General features: G+C 38.8%; 2 protein-coding genes across 2 annotated transcripts in view; one reads left to right on the top strand and one right to left on the bottom strand.

The window, feature by feature from the left end:
- The first annotated feature begins 311 nt into the window (after nt 1-311).
- Nucleotides 312-2,781, top strand: mRpL43 (mitochondrial ribosomal protein L43). The gene is made up of 5 exons (XM_065365450.1): nt 312-651; nt 722-828; nt 922-1,124; nt 2,435-2,574; nt 2,669-2,781. The coding sequence occupies exons 1-4, from the start codon at nt 515-517 to the stop codon at nt 2,570-2,572; spliced, it is 585 nt and encodes a 194-aa protein (XP_065221522.1). The 5' UTR covers nt 312-514; the 3' UTR covers nt 2,573-2,574; nt 2,669-2,781.
- LOC135846349 (glycerol-3-phosphate acyltransferase 4-like) overlaps nt 2,768-16,742 on the bottom strand; it is a 42,555-nt gene continuing 28,580 nt past the window's right edge. The window contains exons 5-8 of the mRNA XM_065365389.1: nt 3,558-3,673; nt 3,330-3,471; nt 3,048-3,256; nt 2,768-2,977 (exon numbers count right to left, since the gene is read on the bottom strand). Of these exons, the coding sequence (XP_065221461.1) occupies nt 2,872-2,977; nt 3,048-3,256; nt 3,330-3,471; nt 3,558-3,673 (573 nt within the window). The 3' untranslated portion in view covers nt 2,768-2,871. The remainder of the gene's footprint in view (nt 2,978-3,047; nt 3,257-3,329; nt 3,472-3,557; nt 3,674-16,742) is intronic.

Genomic DNA, 16,742 nt, shown 5'->3' with positions numbered 1-16,742 from the left:
TCATTTTCTTCGGTATAATTTATTCAATATTGAGGTTATTTAATTTGAAAAAATTTCAAATTTTTCATATTTACGGGTTACGGCCAAAAATTGACCAAAGGTCAAAATTTGAAAAAAAAATCAAAAAAATATCGACAATATATTTTAATTTTTTTTTTTAATTTTTTTATTAAAAAAAAAAAATCTGAAAAATTTGATCTGTGAAAGTGTGAAATTAATTTTTTTTCAGAAAAAAGAGAAGTGACTGATACTTTTTATCTGTGACTCTTGATTTCGAGCGTTTCCGTTTCATTTCTGTTTCGCTGTATTTTTCTGTGACCAAAAATGCCGAATTTTGGAAAATGAATGGAAAATCGAGTTATTTTTCAATATTATTTTCCATATTTTGCTGTTAATTTTTGCAATACTCGAACTTTATAATATTAAATGCATCAAATTAGAGATGCAATGTTCTCAAATCATTAACTAGTTAACGTATTTCTCGGTTATAATTTAATTACGAAGTGTGTGAATAATGTCTAACCATTGCCGTTACTTAGCATCCGGCTACCCCAGAGTACCGCTGAAAAATGGAATTGGTCGTGTTATTGGTCAACTGAAGAGAGTTACGATCAAATTTTGCAAATCTCACGGTTCATCTCAAGGCATCAGGTAAGATTCTATTACTATTAAGGTATACTGTAGATTGACTAGTGATGTAATAATCGACTCCTATGTTCAGGAATTTCATCGAACAAGATCTACTGGATTTCTCACGCACACATCCAGACGTTGTAGTTTACGTTAAACCTCGAAGACATCATTCCCCAGTAGTCGTTGCCGAATATTGTGAGTATTATACGATAAATAAAACAGATCTCGATGTACGTTCGTTCCAGTAGTATGAATCTGTCATTACTAATTGTGTTTTGCTTTCTGCAGTGAATGGAGAAAAACAATATATGTCGTTTCATCAGTTTACTCGTGATGAGACTTTGATGTGGTTGAATCATTTTACTAACCGTGTCGGTGTACCGACAGTTCGCTATCGTAAGCTGTTGTATACTGAGTGTCCTTCGATTCAGGGTGTCTGGTCACCTTTTACTTTCCGCGATCCTGCTTTGAATTTGGAAACTTTCCCTAATGTGAGTATTATTGTATTATGTTCTTTGCCGAAATTATACCGAAGTTATACGTTCGGTATTTTGTTACGTAGATTACTCCTTCGAGTACTTTTAGTGTTCGATTGATATCCTTAGAATGATTTGAAGTGTTTCAATGATCGTATTTTGTTCGTTGTTGATTCTGAATTTGTATCGTTCCATGTTCAGTTACGTAGCTTACTCCTTCGAGTACTTTTAGTGTTCGATTAATATCTTTAGAATCCTTTGAAGTGTTTCAATGATCGTATTTTGTTCGTTGTTGATACTGAATTTGTATAATTCAATCTTCGGTTACGTAGCTTACTCCTTCGAGCACTTCTAGTGTTCGAATAATGTCTTTAGAACTTTCTGTGTTGTATTAATTATCGTATTTCGTTCGTTTTTGATACCAAATCTGTATCGTTCAATGTTCGGTTACGTAGTTTACTCCTTCAAACACTTTCATTGTTGGGTATCATATCACGTAGCTTACTCCTTCGAGTACTTCTAGTGTTCGATTAATGTCCTTAGAATGCTTTGAAGCGTTTCAATGATCGTATTTTGTTCGTTATTGATACTGATTTTGTATCGTTCAATGTTCGGTTACGTTGCTTTATCCTTCGAGCACGTTTAGTGTTCGGTATCTTATTCCGTAGCTTACTCCTTCGAGTACTTCTAGTGTTCGATTAACATCTTAGAACTGTCTGTGTTGTATTAATTATCGTATTTCGTTCGGTTTTGATACTGAATTTGTATGGTTCAATGTTCGGTTACGTAGCTTACTCCTTCGAACACTTTCATTGTTGGGTATCATATCACGTAGCTTACTCCTTCGAGTACTTCTAGTGTTCGATTAATATCCTTAGAATGCTTTGAAGTGTTTCAATGATCGTATTTTGTTCGTTATTGATACTGATTTTGTATCGTTCAGTGTTCGGTTACGTAGCTTACTCCTTCGAGCACGTTTAGTGTTCGGTTTATTATTACGTAGCTTACTCCTTCGAGTACTTCTAGTGTTCAATTAACATCTTTAGAACGCACTGGGTTGTATTAAATATCGTATTTCGTTCGGTTTTGTTACTAAACTTGTATCGTTCAATGTTCGGTTACGTAGCTTACTCCTTCGAGTACTTCTAATGTTCGATTACCATCTTTAGAACTTTCTATGTTGTATTAATTATCGTATTTCGTTCGTTTTTAATACTAAATTTGTATCGTTGAATGTTCGGTTACGTAGCTTGCTCCTTTCCGAGTATTCTAGTGATCGATTTTGCACCCTCGAAGTGTTTCTAATGACATTTGTGTTGTTTTAGCCCAAGTTCACCATACCTGAGAACATGCCACCGACAGCTACCGAACGTCTTAGAGAACTATTCGAACGTCAGAAGCTACGAGAAGAAAATGAAAAGAACTTGAACGTTAAAAACGAAGAAATCGAAGTTCAAAGTTGAAAGTAAGCTAATTTAATACGTACCTACGCAACCTGCATCACAATTATTATTCGTATTTGTGAATTGACTATTAATCGTGTTTGTTATTTTTTTTAGGTGAGTATCGAGACCAGAATCACGTGTAGTAGGAAGTATTGTTAGTTTTTTTTCTCTCTTTTTTTTATTATTACAAATGTTACTAATTAATTAAACGTATTCGTTGAACGGAATGTTGTATTTTTTTTTTTTTTTTAAATATAAATAACTTAGGCAATACTAGATCACATTTTTTAAAACTTAGATAAATAATAAGCGTGGAATTATTGATCGATATTTCGTACTCGCGTTTTCAATTTGTGTGAAAATAATTTCTGATGTAATGCTTTCCATTCAGGTTTCGGTTTCGATCGTTTTACTCCACCATCCCTGTATAAAGAAGTCGTCGTTACGCTATCGTATCGTTTGAAATTACACATAGACAACGCCGTATACTCACCAAGATAAATTCACGACTTTCATTTTATTCGCTATCACCGCTTTGACTCGATTCGCGAATTGTATCGACGTTTCGTCCGGCTTACGTTCCATCGGTGGTAAGTAGTAAATATCGCATTTAATCGCCCAACTCGTCATCATCTCGATTACGTGTTGGAAACCGGATTGTTTACTGCTGTTCCAAAAAGGATCGCCGTATAGCGCGTTGTACTGAAATTGATAATATCGAAAATTGATCACTGTTTTCTATGACTTGAGCCCTTTCGCGTAGATAAGTGTTTACCTTCAAAGCTATGGGGAAAACGGTGGCTCCTACTTCAAAGGCACCTTTTTTGAATTGAGTCACAGCCGTGTTATTGATACAAGTACCTTCTGGGAAGATTAATATAGGAGGATTTTTCGGATTCGATACGTGGTCTCGTAATCTGTGGAATAGTGTAAAAAAAATTGATCGAATCAGGTTACGTTGCTGCTGTCGTCTGATTTATTATGTTCAATTAGATGTGCATACCTTCGAGCTACAGCTCCTCTGTCTGAAGTGACAGCTCTTTCGAACCAAATGTGAGGTGAAGCTCTGCTCAGTGCTCTTTCTAGTACACCTATTATTCCACCTTGACGTTGTCCGGTCTGGAAAATATCGAAATGTGTTTCAATTTGAATGAATTGTAGGTGTAGGTAAGGTACTAGGTACATATTATGAATATGATTTCATTGTCGAGGAAGTTGAATAAGCTACGACTTTTAAACTTGACTCGAGCAGTATTGAAATAGACTCGATTAAATTTGTTGTGGCGCAGCCAGAGGTTCTCTTTTTTGAAGGAGGTAAAATCAGTGGCATAGCTTGGATTGAATCCGATTTTTAGGTATGAAGTATGAATGAAGGTGAAATTTTACAGAATTTTGAGGAGAAAAAAATCCGCTTTATTATGCCAGTGAATTGTTGTAAAATTTATTCTGAAGTTTTCTTTTTTTTTCTGGTGCTTATGAAAATGAAATGAAATTCCGCTAGAAATTCAAATATTTCAACAAAAATGTTTTTTGAGTGTTTTTGGAAAATTTTGAGCCCAAAATGACGTCGTAATTTTTAGAATTTTTTAGAAAGTGTTATGCGAGCGACGTATCAAAATAGGTTTAAATTTTATGAGAAGTTCAAAATTTTGGATAAAAATGTTTTTTGAGAAATTTTGAAAAATTTTGAACCAATCAAATATTTTGACGAAAATGTTTCTTTGAGCAATTTTAAGAAATTTTGAACCCAAAATTTGCATCATGTGTGATATACTACTATGCCGTACGTGGTATGTATAGGGCTCGCCCACATGGTAACACTGCGTTGCACTAAGGCAACACTGCGTTGTATTCTCGTCAGCTAGCCATACGAGCCAAGCGACGAGAGTACAGAACGCCAGTAATGTATCCGAGTGCACGCGGGTATGTTATTCACGGTTAATGGGTTAATGCAGTCATTTAATTATAAGTTTTTACTCTCGAGTGTTAAGTGTTATATTTAGTGCTTTAGTTTTAGTTAGTTGTTAGTGAAACCAATGAATAGACGAGAAGGAGTGATGATCTACTCGTCGCCACTCTGGGTAAGTACTTGCACATATCAGTGTGAATAAGTTAGATCTCCTTGCCAGAGGAGATCACTTATCCAAACCTACACCACAGTGTGTAACACCAACGTGTGTATATTTAGTTTAAGAAAGTGTCTTGTTAACGTACATAAATACATAGAATATGTGATTATGTAAAACTTGTAACGTGTTGTTAATATTGCACACATTAAATATTATTCTCGTGTATAACTTGTTATTATTTATGGTGTGTATGATCATATGTTAAGAGTGTAAAAGCAACCATTTCCTACTCACGCCCTAGCCGAGCATGTGAGGTATTCCGGTGAGTATTTAGTAGAAATACTCTAAGGGATATTTCTTGGAAACAACACAATAGCAACCACAATCGATAAGTACATCTACCTATCACTGCTTTAAGTCATTTTACCCTCTTACATTGGCGCCCTTCCGAGTGTCCAAAAAGCACAGATTCGTCGTAATCTGAGCTTGGAGGAAGTAAATCGTTATGAGTACAAAGTTTAGATCGCGACCAAACTTTGGAAAATAATACTTGCAGTATGATTTTAATTGTACTTACGATTCACTTCTTAACTATTCTCAGACCAACGTGTCCGAAAATAGGAAAGGAAAGAATACTTGTGAATATTTCAAAGTAAATAATCACGAAAGTATTAAGTTGCTTTCACCTAAACACACACACACCTAGTCAAATTTGCCAGAATTTGACGAAAACGTGTTTATTTTTACATGTGTATGTGTGGTGGTAGATGATGAAATCCATCGATGGATAAAATATCCGTTGAGAATTTCTCAGAACTCAATCCGTTCGTTGAAACGTGAAAAGCGAGTTCCAGCTTGTCCGCCGCATTGTTGCGTGACCCCTACCACCACCCAAGGACAGACACACACGTCGCACTAGCCGCCATCTTTAGATGTCACCGCTGCAACTGCGTAGCCACCAACCGTCGAGTTGATAGCTACCGCGGCTCGCATTATATATTTTTCTTTTCAAGTGTGACGACGGTTCTAGCAACGCTCCTCCACAGAAGCAGCTTGACTGTCATTGTGTTATTTTTTTCGCGCGCATTTTTGCGTCTTTAGTGTGTGTCTTGTCCGGTATCTTTTCACGTTATATTTTTTAAAGTGAATTTTGATACTAAGCAATTTATTTGCATAATAATATTTTTTTTCTTCGCGTCTGTTTTTCAACCACGCGTTCTTCATCGGTAGAACTTTAAGTTCGAAGCGATATTTAGCAGCAGTATTGGTAAGTAATATCGTTGAATATTACTATTTATTTCGCGAGTGGCTTTTCTCTAAAGCAAAACACATCGCAAGCATTTTTCGCGTATTTTTCAAACCAGCACTCAAAGCTGAGTGATAATTCAGTGTCCTTGTATTTTTTCAGAAATACCCAAGGTGGTATTTTGGCACCTGAATTTTTTCTCCAGCAATTCGTGTTCGTGTTCGCGATTCATTCGAAGCTAATTTTTTAGCTGAGATCTAGTGCTCTTTATCTTGTCCGAGTCACCTCTGAAGTGACTTTGCACTCGAATCCCGCTAAGAAACACGTTTCGAGCACGTGTGAAACAGTTCGTCCTGACTCAGCGCTTTTTATCTTGTCCGGATTACTCGCCGTAGTAATCTAGCGACTTGAGTCAACCGACTGTATAGCTCAGTGCTAGTGAAGCGCAATTTACGTGATAGAATATTTTTGTGTACCAGAACCAACTCGCGAATTAAAACCAGCATTGCACGTGAATTTGTGTTCGAAATTTAATAGAAATTTCACACAAAAAAGGGAAAATATTCATCGTAATATTACCCCAGCTGTAGTTGAATTCGAACGAAATGGCATTTACTGGACCAGCTGCAGGCACCCGAAGTAAAGCGGTAGCCCTTACGCAACACCAAGTACATTGCTTATGTATTGGTGAAACGCACGAAGAATCGTGCGTTACGTTGAAAAATTCGGATAACAAATCCAAACGGAAAAATCGAAAAAATCCACCTACGCAGGATTTAAACGTAGAACAACCTGAACAACAATCGAGTCCGCAGAACCTTGTGGAATCATTGTTCAGCAGTCATCCGCCATCAAACAATTCTGACGAAGAATATGACGAGGATGATGATGAGGATGACGAAGATTACGTACCTACCGAAGAAAATAACATGGTACATGGATCAGATCTCCCTGACCCGCCCCCAGCGAGGACACGTCACCTGCAAAATTACAGGGACTCAAAAAGGGAAGAATGCAGATCCAAAACTGAACCGAAACGACCTGAAATCGCCACCGATGCTGAAATAAATGATCCGTTGAGATCGTTGTTTCAGCAAACATGGGATTTCACTGAAGGTGCCATAGAGAACCTACAGATTGGTCAAGCAGTTCAAGAACACAGCCTTATCCGAATAGAAGACTGTCTAATTAATCTTGTGGACCATGCAGGTAGTACGAACCGCAACATTGACGGATACAGAAACGACGTAAAAGACGTTCGTGAACACTGTACCCAATGGGCCACTGGCATGAAAGAATATGTAGGTCAAACTACCGGTGCAGCTTTACAAAAAGCTGACAGCGCGATGCAAAAGGCAACGCAATGTGAAACCAAATTTGACCAAGCGACCAACCTATTCAAAAATGAAATGACAAAACATAAGGCAGAATGCAGCCAGTTAGCTCATGCAGTTGCGGATATGAGAAAGGAAGGTGGATGTAGACCCAACAGTGGTCTTAATTCCAACCCAACCTTGAAAATAAATGCCAACTTAGTCAGAAGTGCTGGCATTTATTATGACGAATCGAAACGTTACTTCCCTCATGAATTTGTACGTCAGTTTGAAGACTACGTAAACAAAAGCAATGCCGCCGAAACTCAGAAAATTTACGCATTCCAAGGAGTAATTGAGACTCAAGATGCGACAGAGTGGAAAGGCGACATGGTGGGAATAACGGACTACGAAGACCTAAAACAGAGATTCCTTCAACATTATTGGAACAGTCAGTGTCAAAACGATGCATGGGAATACTTTCAGAAATATTTTTGCGAAACCAAAACAGAGAAACGTCTGTTCTTGGAGATAAAGAGATGGGTCCTATCTCTAATCAAACGCAAACATCCAAATATTTCCAAAGTATTGGAAGTGGCAGCTGAAAAAGTGCCTTACCCATACGATAAGAAATTAGCGAAACAAACAACAGTGGAAGGTTTCATAAGAAAACTTGACGAATTCGCTAACTATGACTCTGACCCGAAGAATAATGTACGCATTGCAGTTCGCAACAGCGCGATGACGCCCGTTCAATGGCAACAAACTCCATCATTCGAATGGAATAGAATGCCTAACAACAATTGGAATAACGGAAACGGTTTACCACAGTCCACGTATTGGATACTCAATGCGAATGGACAGTGGGCTCAAATTCCCGGAAACCCGAACAACAACTGGAATTCGAATCAATGGAGTAATCAGACTCAGGTGAACTCGAACCAGAACTTCGGTCCACAGATAAGTTGGAATATGGGAAACAATCAAAACTTCCAGAATTCCAACCTTAATGGAGGATGGAATTCGCAGAAGAATGCGAAGAATTCTAATTCTGACAGGAATAGGAATTCTACGCAAGGTCCTACTCCAACAGGGAACTGGACGAACCAACCCATGATCACGAATTCACCGCATAATGCGCCGGAACCTCCGAAGAAATCGTATCTAGCTGTTACGAACAAAAATGTAAACGAAGGACAACTACAAATGGCATACCAAAAGCTACAAAAGGCTTTAGGTAACAATTTCAAAGGGAATCAGAAAATTAATTTCTATCCCAACTCGAACAAAACTAGTAATAGTAATGGCGTTAAACAGAACACTCATACTAATACTAATTCGAACAATTCTGGTGGTAATAACAACAGTAATGATAATGCTAAACCCCAGAACAGCGACAATCGTGGTGAAAAACCGCATGAAGCCAGAAAACCCTCGACTTTCCAACCGAAAGTGTCTAGTCAGATACCTTTACCAGTACATTTCTTCGTAATAAACGAGGATGGTACGGTAGGAGAAGGTACTCCGGACAATGCCGATTTCTGTGCAGAAATCGAAGAAATCGACCTGAGTCAAGATTCCAACGAGAGTCAAGACCAAGGAAACGATGACAATTCGGAAAACTAAAAGGACTAGACACTACAGGGGCACGGTCTAGTAACATCAAAGTCCCCATGAAGTCAATCTTTACGGAATTCATTTGGGTAGGCGACGGTATAGCGCATTTCCTAAAAAGAGGAGACACGCCATTACCTGTAGCGGTGCCACCATATTTACGTGATCAATTACCAATTGAAGATTTATACAGACGTATAGAGAAAATGGAATTCCCCGAAGGAGAGAAATTCGTTCTATCAGCTCTGCAATTCGAATTGAATCACTCACCTCAACCTTATGACAAAATAAAGAAAAGTCTAAACAAACTCTTAGATCTACTAGTCAAAGATAAAGGGGCGGAATTGATTATATTAATCTTCCCAATAGTAAAACCCTGCATTCCAGGTGACCCCAAAAGCATTGGCGTTAAACTAGATCGATATATCGAATACCATAAAATATTCCAAAATGCGGCGGATGACCAAATTGTAATATTCTGGAAAGAACCGCCCATGTATTATTTGCAGACGCAAAAATTGATAACGGCCTCCGGTGTCGAAGCGATTGGCGTCATGGCAGATAAAAACCAACGAGTAATTCCTTGTGAACGAAAGTTCAAATTCGAAAAGGATAGGAACAAGTACTACCCTGCTATACCTACGTACCGTGTGATTTACGACATGGTTTGTACAGGTATATACAGACTATTCGAAGAATGGAAACGAGTACGTTTAAGCAGAAACGCGCTCAAATCTCCATACGACGAAGTACAAAAGATACTCCAACAACGTCCGCAACCTCCGTACACGTACATGGCTCCGCCTGAACAGCAACCTAAGCAGGAGGAAGAAATAAAGGACGAACCATTAAAAGGTAGTCAGGTCGTCGAACCTAGAAAGAAAACCTTATTTATGGAATACCGAACCTCGTGCAATAATCCTAATTGCCAACGAGATCCAACGTGTTGCATGTTACCAGAGGAGTACTATGAAACATTCACGGACAAATACACCCGTCCGGCTCAGTTAACAGAACATGACGACGACGGTCTAGTACAAAACAATCAGACGGAGAAATCCATCAGAGAGATGGATGTCAAATGTTTGATAATGAAAGATCCGGAATTCGTATTAGACGAAATCCCAGAACTTGATTATTCTCCAACTCCTTTTGAAGTCTTGAACATTCACCATAGAGCGAAAGATCGAAGACCAATCGGAGATTTTGGAGTTAAAAATGCAATAATCAAGAAACCTCCCAAAGACAGATTGCTCAGATTGTTGACAAGGGATGGCATTAAGACATTCCCGTGTAATAGTGATACGACTACAACACGTGTGAAATTCGTAAGAGGCCTACCTGCCGACAAGAAATGGAGACATCATGCACTTCGAAAACGAATAATTAAAGAAGCTCGAGCACTCGAAGCGATTGACAACGCACACCTTGATGAAACTCAGCTGAAAGAAAAAGCTAAACCATTAGTGGTAAACGAAGGTACCGATGACCCAACTTGCGTCGTTCCAATCACAGTAGGTGATAAGATCGTCGCCATTCAGTTGGACTCGGGAGCACTTCCCAATGTTATCTCAAGGAATGTGCTGAAACACCTCAAATTGAAAGTGCCACATGCAGTACGCGAAATTGCTATGGATCGCATCGTGCAGCTACGTATGGCCAACAATGCAATTGAACGAGCGTCACAAATTCTGGCTGAAATCACATTTAATTTTGGTCCAAAGGAATTCGTTGTACCATTCTACATAATGGACACCATTGGCAACACTTTCATACTGGGAAGAGTAGCCATGGAGCATTTGGATCTACACTTACATTTCCGCCAGAGATGCGTAAGTCATGAACCTAAGGATGATGATCATTTTACAATTGCATTTATAAACCCAGATGTGTATAAAGATGCGCTCTCTTTATTTAAGATTGAGCAAATCCCTGAACACACTACTATAACTATTGATCTCATGGCCACAAGCATGTCTACAAGAGACAAGCTCAGAGAGCCTGAAGAAGACCGAATCAAAGCAGTTCGTATTATGCAGAAAAATCTCATCGAAGATTTAGCTGAAATACGAGAGCTTGGCATTGCACCTCAAAAGGAGGTAGACGATGCCATGCACAAGATCAATGCTTATCAAGACATATTTAGTCTGAATCCGGGATGTTACAAAGGTGAAAAAGTACATTTCAACTTTATCCCCGGTGAGGGGCACCTAGCAGTGCCACGAGGTGAAAAATATAGACCTCCAGCTCGGTTAAAACAAGCCCTCGATATGACGACTCAAAAGATGTTAGATTTGCGAATAATTCGGCCATCTCGTTCAGTTTTTATAAATACACTCGCACCCGTCATTAAAAAGAATGGCGATATACGACTGTGTTTGGCAGCTGACGAGTTGAACAACTTTTTACAATGCGTACTAACTGAACCCGCTACAATCGATAGCGTAATATTCAGTGGTTCACCTGATGGTCTATTTTGTACGCTGGACTTTACGTCCGGATTCTGGCAATTAGAGCTAGATGAAGAATCGAAAAAGTATACAGTGTTCATAATAAACGGCCAAGTATACGAATTTAACAGACTACCGTACGGATTGAAGATCTCGAGCGGTGAGTTTGTTCATATGATAAACCAAGTGCTAAAGGACGAAGAAGGCATCTCCAAGTTTGTGGATGACGTCAAAGTCTCTGGTACTACGTTTAAAGAAACACTTGATAGACTACTCAGTGTATTCGAAAAAATAAGACGGGCTGGATTAAAACTGAATCCGACCAAAACCCACTTTTTCAAGAGGCGTACAGACCACTTGGGGTTCGTCTTATCAAAAGAAAACATTGATAAACAGGACCTTAAAAAGGAAAAATTCCTGAAATTTGAGAAAGACCATACAAAACATGGCAAATTCGTACTTAAGAACAACAAAGAAGTGTTAGCTCTTGTTGGGAACACAGTGCTGTACAAGCCGTTTATTCCCCGATACATGCAAATCCTGAGCCCAATATACGAACTGACAAAGGGCGACGACCCTATAGTCTGGACGGATGCTCAACAGAAGGCCTTCGACATACTCAAATCGGAGTACTTGAAGGAATTCACGTTGAAACAACCTCCACGTGAGGGCGACTTATTCTTGGATACGCATTATACAGACGATGCAATGAATGCAGTTCTCTTCTACAAGGAAGATGAACAAAAGCAAATCATTATGTTCATTTCTGTTGGCTTCAAGGAGCACCAGAAAAACTTTACGCTGTATGACAAAGAAATGCTAACACTCTACTCAGTCATTAAAAAGATTTGGATGTGGATTTTCAGCAGGAGAGTCCACGTGCGCGCCAATTTGCTCCCAATTTACAAAGAATTTGAGAGTCTGGCGAAAACGCACCGAAAAGCTGCAAAATGGGTTACAACTATATGCAATTTCGATCTAATCTATGACATGAAGTTATCCAATAAAGCTTTATACGACATTAAAGCACCAGAACTGGTAGTTGGAAATATCGTCATAGAAGAGCTAACAGAGCTCGATCTATTGATGATTAACCAAGTGGTACCCAGGTTCACGAAAGGTTTTCACAAGGAAGACAATCATGAACTAACAGGTGCCAGTAAAAAGACCGCTCTACCACCTCTGGATTGCAAATTTATGGACGAAAACGTACCCAGATTGTTCGACCTACTATCCAATATAGAAGACGAACAAGCTACAGACAAACATTGCAAAAAAATAATGGATGTCTTAGAAGAAGATGTACCAGCTAATAATAAGAAGCAACAGGGTACATCACTCCGTAAAAAACAAATTTATGACATAATGTACACACGCGATGGTAAAAAACGTCTGATGAAAATTTTGCCAGATAAATCGCAAGTACCATATTTACCTGATCGTTTGCTTTACGACACTGTCGACTACCTACACTGTGCTTATGGGCATACTGGGGCAAATCGATTAGACATGATTTTTAGACAACTATACTACCATCCTAGTTCACTCGCGTATATACGCGATATTACAAACACCTGCATTATATGCAAAGTGAACAAGAACTACGCGAAGCACAAAGTCCTGGAATACGCTCAAATAGAGGCGTACGCCATTGGCGACGTGCTATCGGTAGACATATATGGACCAGTTCCAGCATTAAAGAACGATCCGAAATACTTGCTAGTTGCAAAAGAAATCTTTACCAGTCGTGTCTGGCTTCGAGACATGCACAGGATTCAAAAGAAAGTAGTTTGCAACGCAATGGAATCAATTTTATTTGAAATTGAAATCCACGATGTCAAGATCAAGAAAGTGATCACTGACAACGGTACGCAATTTATTTCCGATTCCTGGTACAATTTGCTGGAAAAATGCGAGATCAAAGTTGCACACACGACAGCTTACAACCCTCAAAGTTCTTCAGTGGAACGAACAATGAGAGTAATAGGCGATAAGTTACGTGTCAAACTCAACGAAGTTTATGATCCATATCGCACTCATCTTGGTTGGAGTAAATTCGTTGGAGAAATCCAAAACGAAATTAACAACACACCAACGTCGTTTGGTTTCAAGCCCAACGAGGCTTGGTTTATACCAGACACGACGATTCCAGGTTTTCCAACTGAAATACGAACCTTCAATTTTCGAGATGCGTTAGCAAGATTACACGATCAGAACGAAAACAACCAAATTCCATCAATAACCATTGAGGAATGTCGAAGCCGCGAACTCAAGATATTTGACGTCCCGTCCGATAAACAGGAAGTCTTTATCGACAACAATGGCTATGCCAGAGTTACAGCCGACGGCGCCTGTTCCAAAAACGGCTCACCCGAAGCTATTGCTGGAATAGGAATTTGTTTCAAACCGGGTTCAACTGCTAACATATCTGACAGGATTGTGAGCACAGAATTCCAGGTTACGAACAATTATGCCGAGTTAATGGCAATAATCATTGCGCTAGAAATATTACGAGATAACGGTGTGAAGAAGATAAAGTTGTTATCAGACTCGAATTACGTAATCAAAGCGCTAACGAACACATGCTCAATTTGGAAAACCAATAATTGGAAAAACTCCCGAAATAAGCCAGTTCACCATGCTGAACTATTTCAACGTATTCTTGCTATCAGGCAAGAGCTCGAAGATGTAGAATTTCAGCACGTATATGCACGCAAAGTAGAATACACTAACATTATAGCTGATATGTTAGCCAAAAAAGCTGTGTATACGAGTGAATGGCAAGAAGACAGAAGCGGAAATTTGACTGACCGCCAAGCCATTGAAGCATTTATTAGAGAAAAAAGACGTCAAAAGCGTATTGAAGAAGAATATTGCTTCAACAAAACGCACGTTGATCCTACATATTTGCAACCTGGCGATATGGTACTAATTACCAACCACAAACAGTCAAGTTTCGAAAAAAGAACAGCTGCGAAACTTTATCAAAAGAAACATGGACCTTTTATAGTAATAAAATGGTCAGGTTTCAACAGTTACCTTCTGAAACCTACAGATGGAACAACTGTAGATAGAATTTCGAACATAAGACAGTTAACGCTATTCCTAACTAGTAAAAACATCGAAGACATGGAAAAAAGCGACTGTCTCAAATCTCTACTAGACCAGCGTTCTATTGAAGAAAAAATCAAAGAATTTTTGTTCAAAGCTCGCGAAGCAATGTCTGACAGCGAGGAAGACGTTGACGACCCGCCAACTCGTGCACCGCAAGGTGTCGGTATTAATGAGCGTGACATTGCGGAAGCATCACCTGCTATTTTACGACAGCTTGAAAATACAGCACGCGACCTTTGAGCACAACAAAGAGCTGAAAAACGCGATCAAGCCAGTACTTCAACAGCTACCGAACTACAAGTAGAAGTTGAAGTGCACAACCCACCGATTACTGAAACTGCAGTAAATGGTGAAGTGCCAACTGAACAACAGTCTACGGAATCAACATCCACTGATTTACGAGAGGAAGTTGATCCAAATGACTCAGCTCAAAATACCAATGCCACTGAGGAGACTCAGACGAGCACAGAGGATCAACTAGAATCCTCAACTTCGACTGGGGCATCCGCAGCCACACCCAAACAAAGTGCACAACTCGCTCCTTCTGTTAGGAAGCCGCGAGGTCGACCTCCAAAGACACCTAAAATTGTGACAAACGCCGCGGAGCCGCAACCTTCAATGTCGCAATCTCAAACAGGAGATTTGACGACAGGAGGCAGCGCACAACCGGCAAAGGATTCAAATAAATTGACTAAATCTCAGAGAAAATCTGAGAGAATCAAGGCACGCCTAATGCGTATGGGTCAAGACCCACTTAGAACCTACGATTTCCATCAGATTGTCCCATATCATTACTCTGAGAAAAGTCTATATAAAAGTTACTTTATTGAAGACTCAGAACTTTCGCTCACAGAAGACTTACAAGAAGTTTTTACTGTGGAACCAAGAAACTTAGAGGTCAATAAAGTCACAGTTGAGATTAATCCTGAGGAAAATGAAATTAACATTTTCATTTCTCTCCCACCAGAATATAAACTGGAAGGGGAAATCATAAAGGTTGAAATTCCACCTCAGTGTGAAATACCTAGAAATGAAAATGCAATTGCTCAATTCTTAAAGAGTACAATTACCAACGCCATGAATGGCTGGTTACTTAATAAAATCTGAAATTAGTCAATTTATTTTGTAAAATCGTAACTGGAAATTTTGAACACTATAACCAGATAGTGACCAAAATACGCCACAGACCAGGATTCGCCGAAATCCAAGTCACAATGTAAATTTATTTTGATTGGCAAAATTTCAAACAGGAAATTAAAACAGTCAGAATGAATCACAAATACGAGAAAAAGTTTTAAATTTCAAATAATTTGACTAGAAGACACAACCAAACATACGTAAACGCGGACTGGGGCATTTCAAATGATCAATTTCGAAAATAATTAGATTTTTGAATAATCATAAATCACGTATGCCCCATTACAAGTCTCAACAAGTTAAAATTCGGTAAAAGACTGAAATTTAACTACAGTATTGGCTGAGTTTGGATTTTTTCGAAGTTGAAATTCGGTAAAAAACTGAAATTTAACTTCGAGAATCACTAAACACGTAAATATTCCACAAGGGAATAACCACGTAACAGCCAATACTCGGTTTAGATAGCTAAAAACGCAAAATTTGAGTAAAATCTCAGATTTTTGAAAAATAACGCTATTCAAAGCGTTACGCGTTACGTTACGGGCAAAAAACGTGAGCCACCGCATCCGCATGTACTCAGACGGAATAACACCGGCGAAAATGTGCTCTTATCACCATTTCATCACTTCGAAGGAAAGTTTGATTAATTTAGAAGTTGTTCTTAGCAAAGTTGTACTTTTGAGTAATTAAAGGCTACGTTGAAATTAACTAACGTGTTAATACACTCTTTAGCGATTTCTACAGTGCCAGCTGTATTGAAACGAGTAAGTAAACCTTCAATTACGTAGCATTTAGTCCAAACTAATATCAAACAATATACCAATCTGACTTCGATTTTTAACAGAAAAATGGAAGCGGAAATGAACAACGGTGACCATAACAACCACGAGCACACCATCGCCAACCAACGAATCCGTCAAACCTGCAAAATTACAAAAAGACATGGCGAAATATATCGGAAATGCTACGTGCAAAATGGTAACGGTCCAGAAACCATGAAATGGATTAAGTTAGAGTTCCTGCAATGGTGGGACGAGCTGACTGAAAATACGGATCATTACGAAGTATGCTTTGCCATTAAGGCGTTATTAATTGCACAAATGAACATAGATACTAATCTATCACGCTATTTGTTTGTTAAATCAAGGAGTAATTAGTTAATACGATAACGACGGCGTAGAAACTCCAGCGAATCGACGTATTTGCGGGTGAATCAGCGCACCAGATTGCGACGAATGAAACACA

The sequence above is a fragment of the Planococcus citri genome, chromosome 1 (genome assembly GCF_950023065.1).
Source record: "Planococcus citri chromosome 1, ihPlaCitr1.1, whole genome shotgun sequence".
Classification (NCBI taxonomy): Eukaryota; Metazoa; Arthropoda; class Insecta; order Hemiptera; family Pseudococcidae; genus Planococcus; species Planococcus citri.
This window is presented reverse-complemented; position numbering and strand designations above follow the sequence as displayed.

What these genes read in the sequence shown, in the direction of transcription:
- mRpL43 (XM_065365450.1), top strand. Translation starts at nt 515, where the DNA reads ATGTCTAACCATTGCCGTTACTTAGCATCCGGCTACCCCAGAGTACCG. An exon ending in AGTAGTCGTTGCCGAATATT is followed by an intron (nt 829 to 921) that starts GTGAGTATTATA and finishes TGCTTTCTGCAG; the next exon opens with TGAATGGAGAAAAACAATAT. An exon ending in ATTTGGAAACTTTCCCTAAT is followed by an intron (nt 1,125 to 2,434) that starts GTGAGTATTATT and finishes GTGTTGTTTTAG; the next exon opens with CCCAAGTTCACCATACCTGA.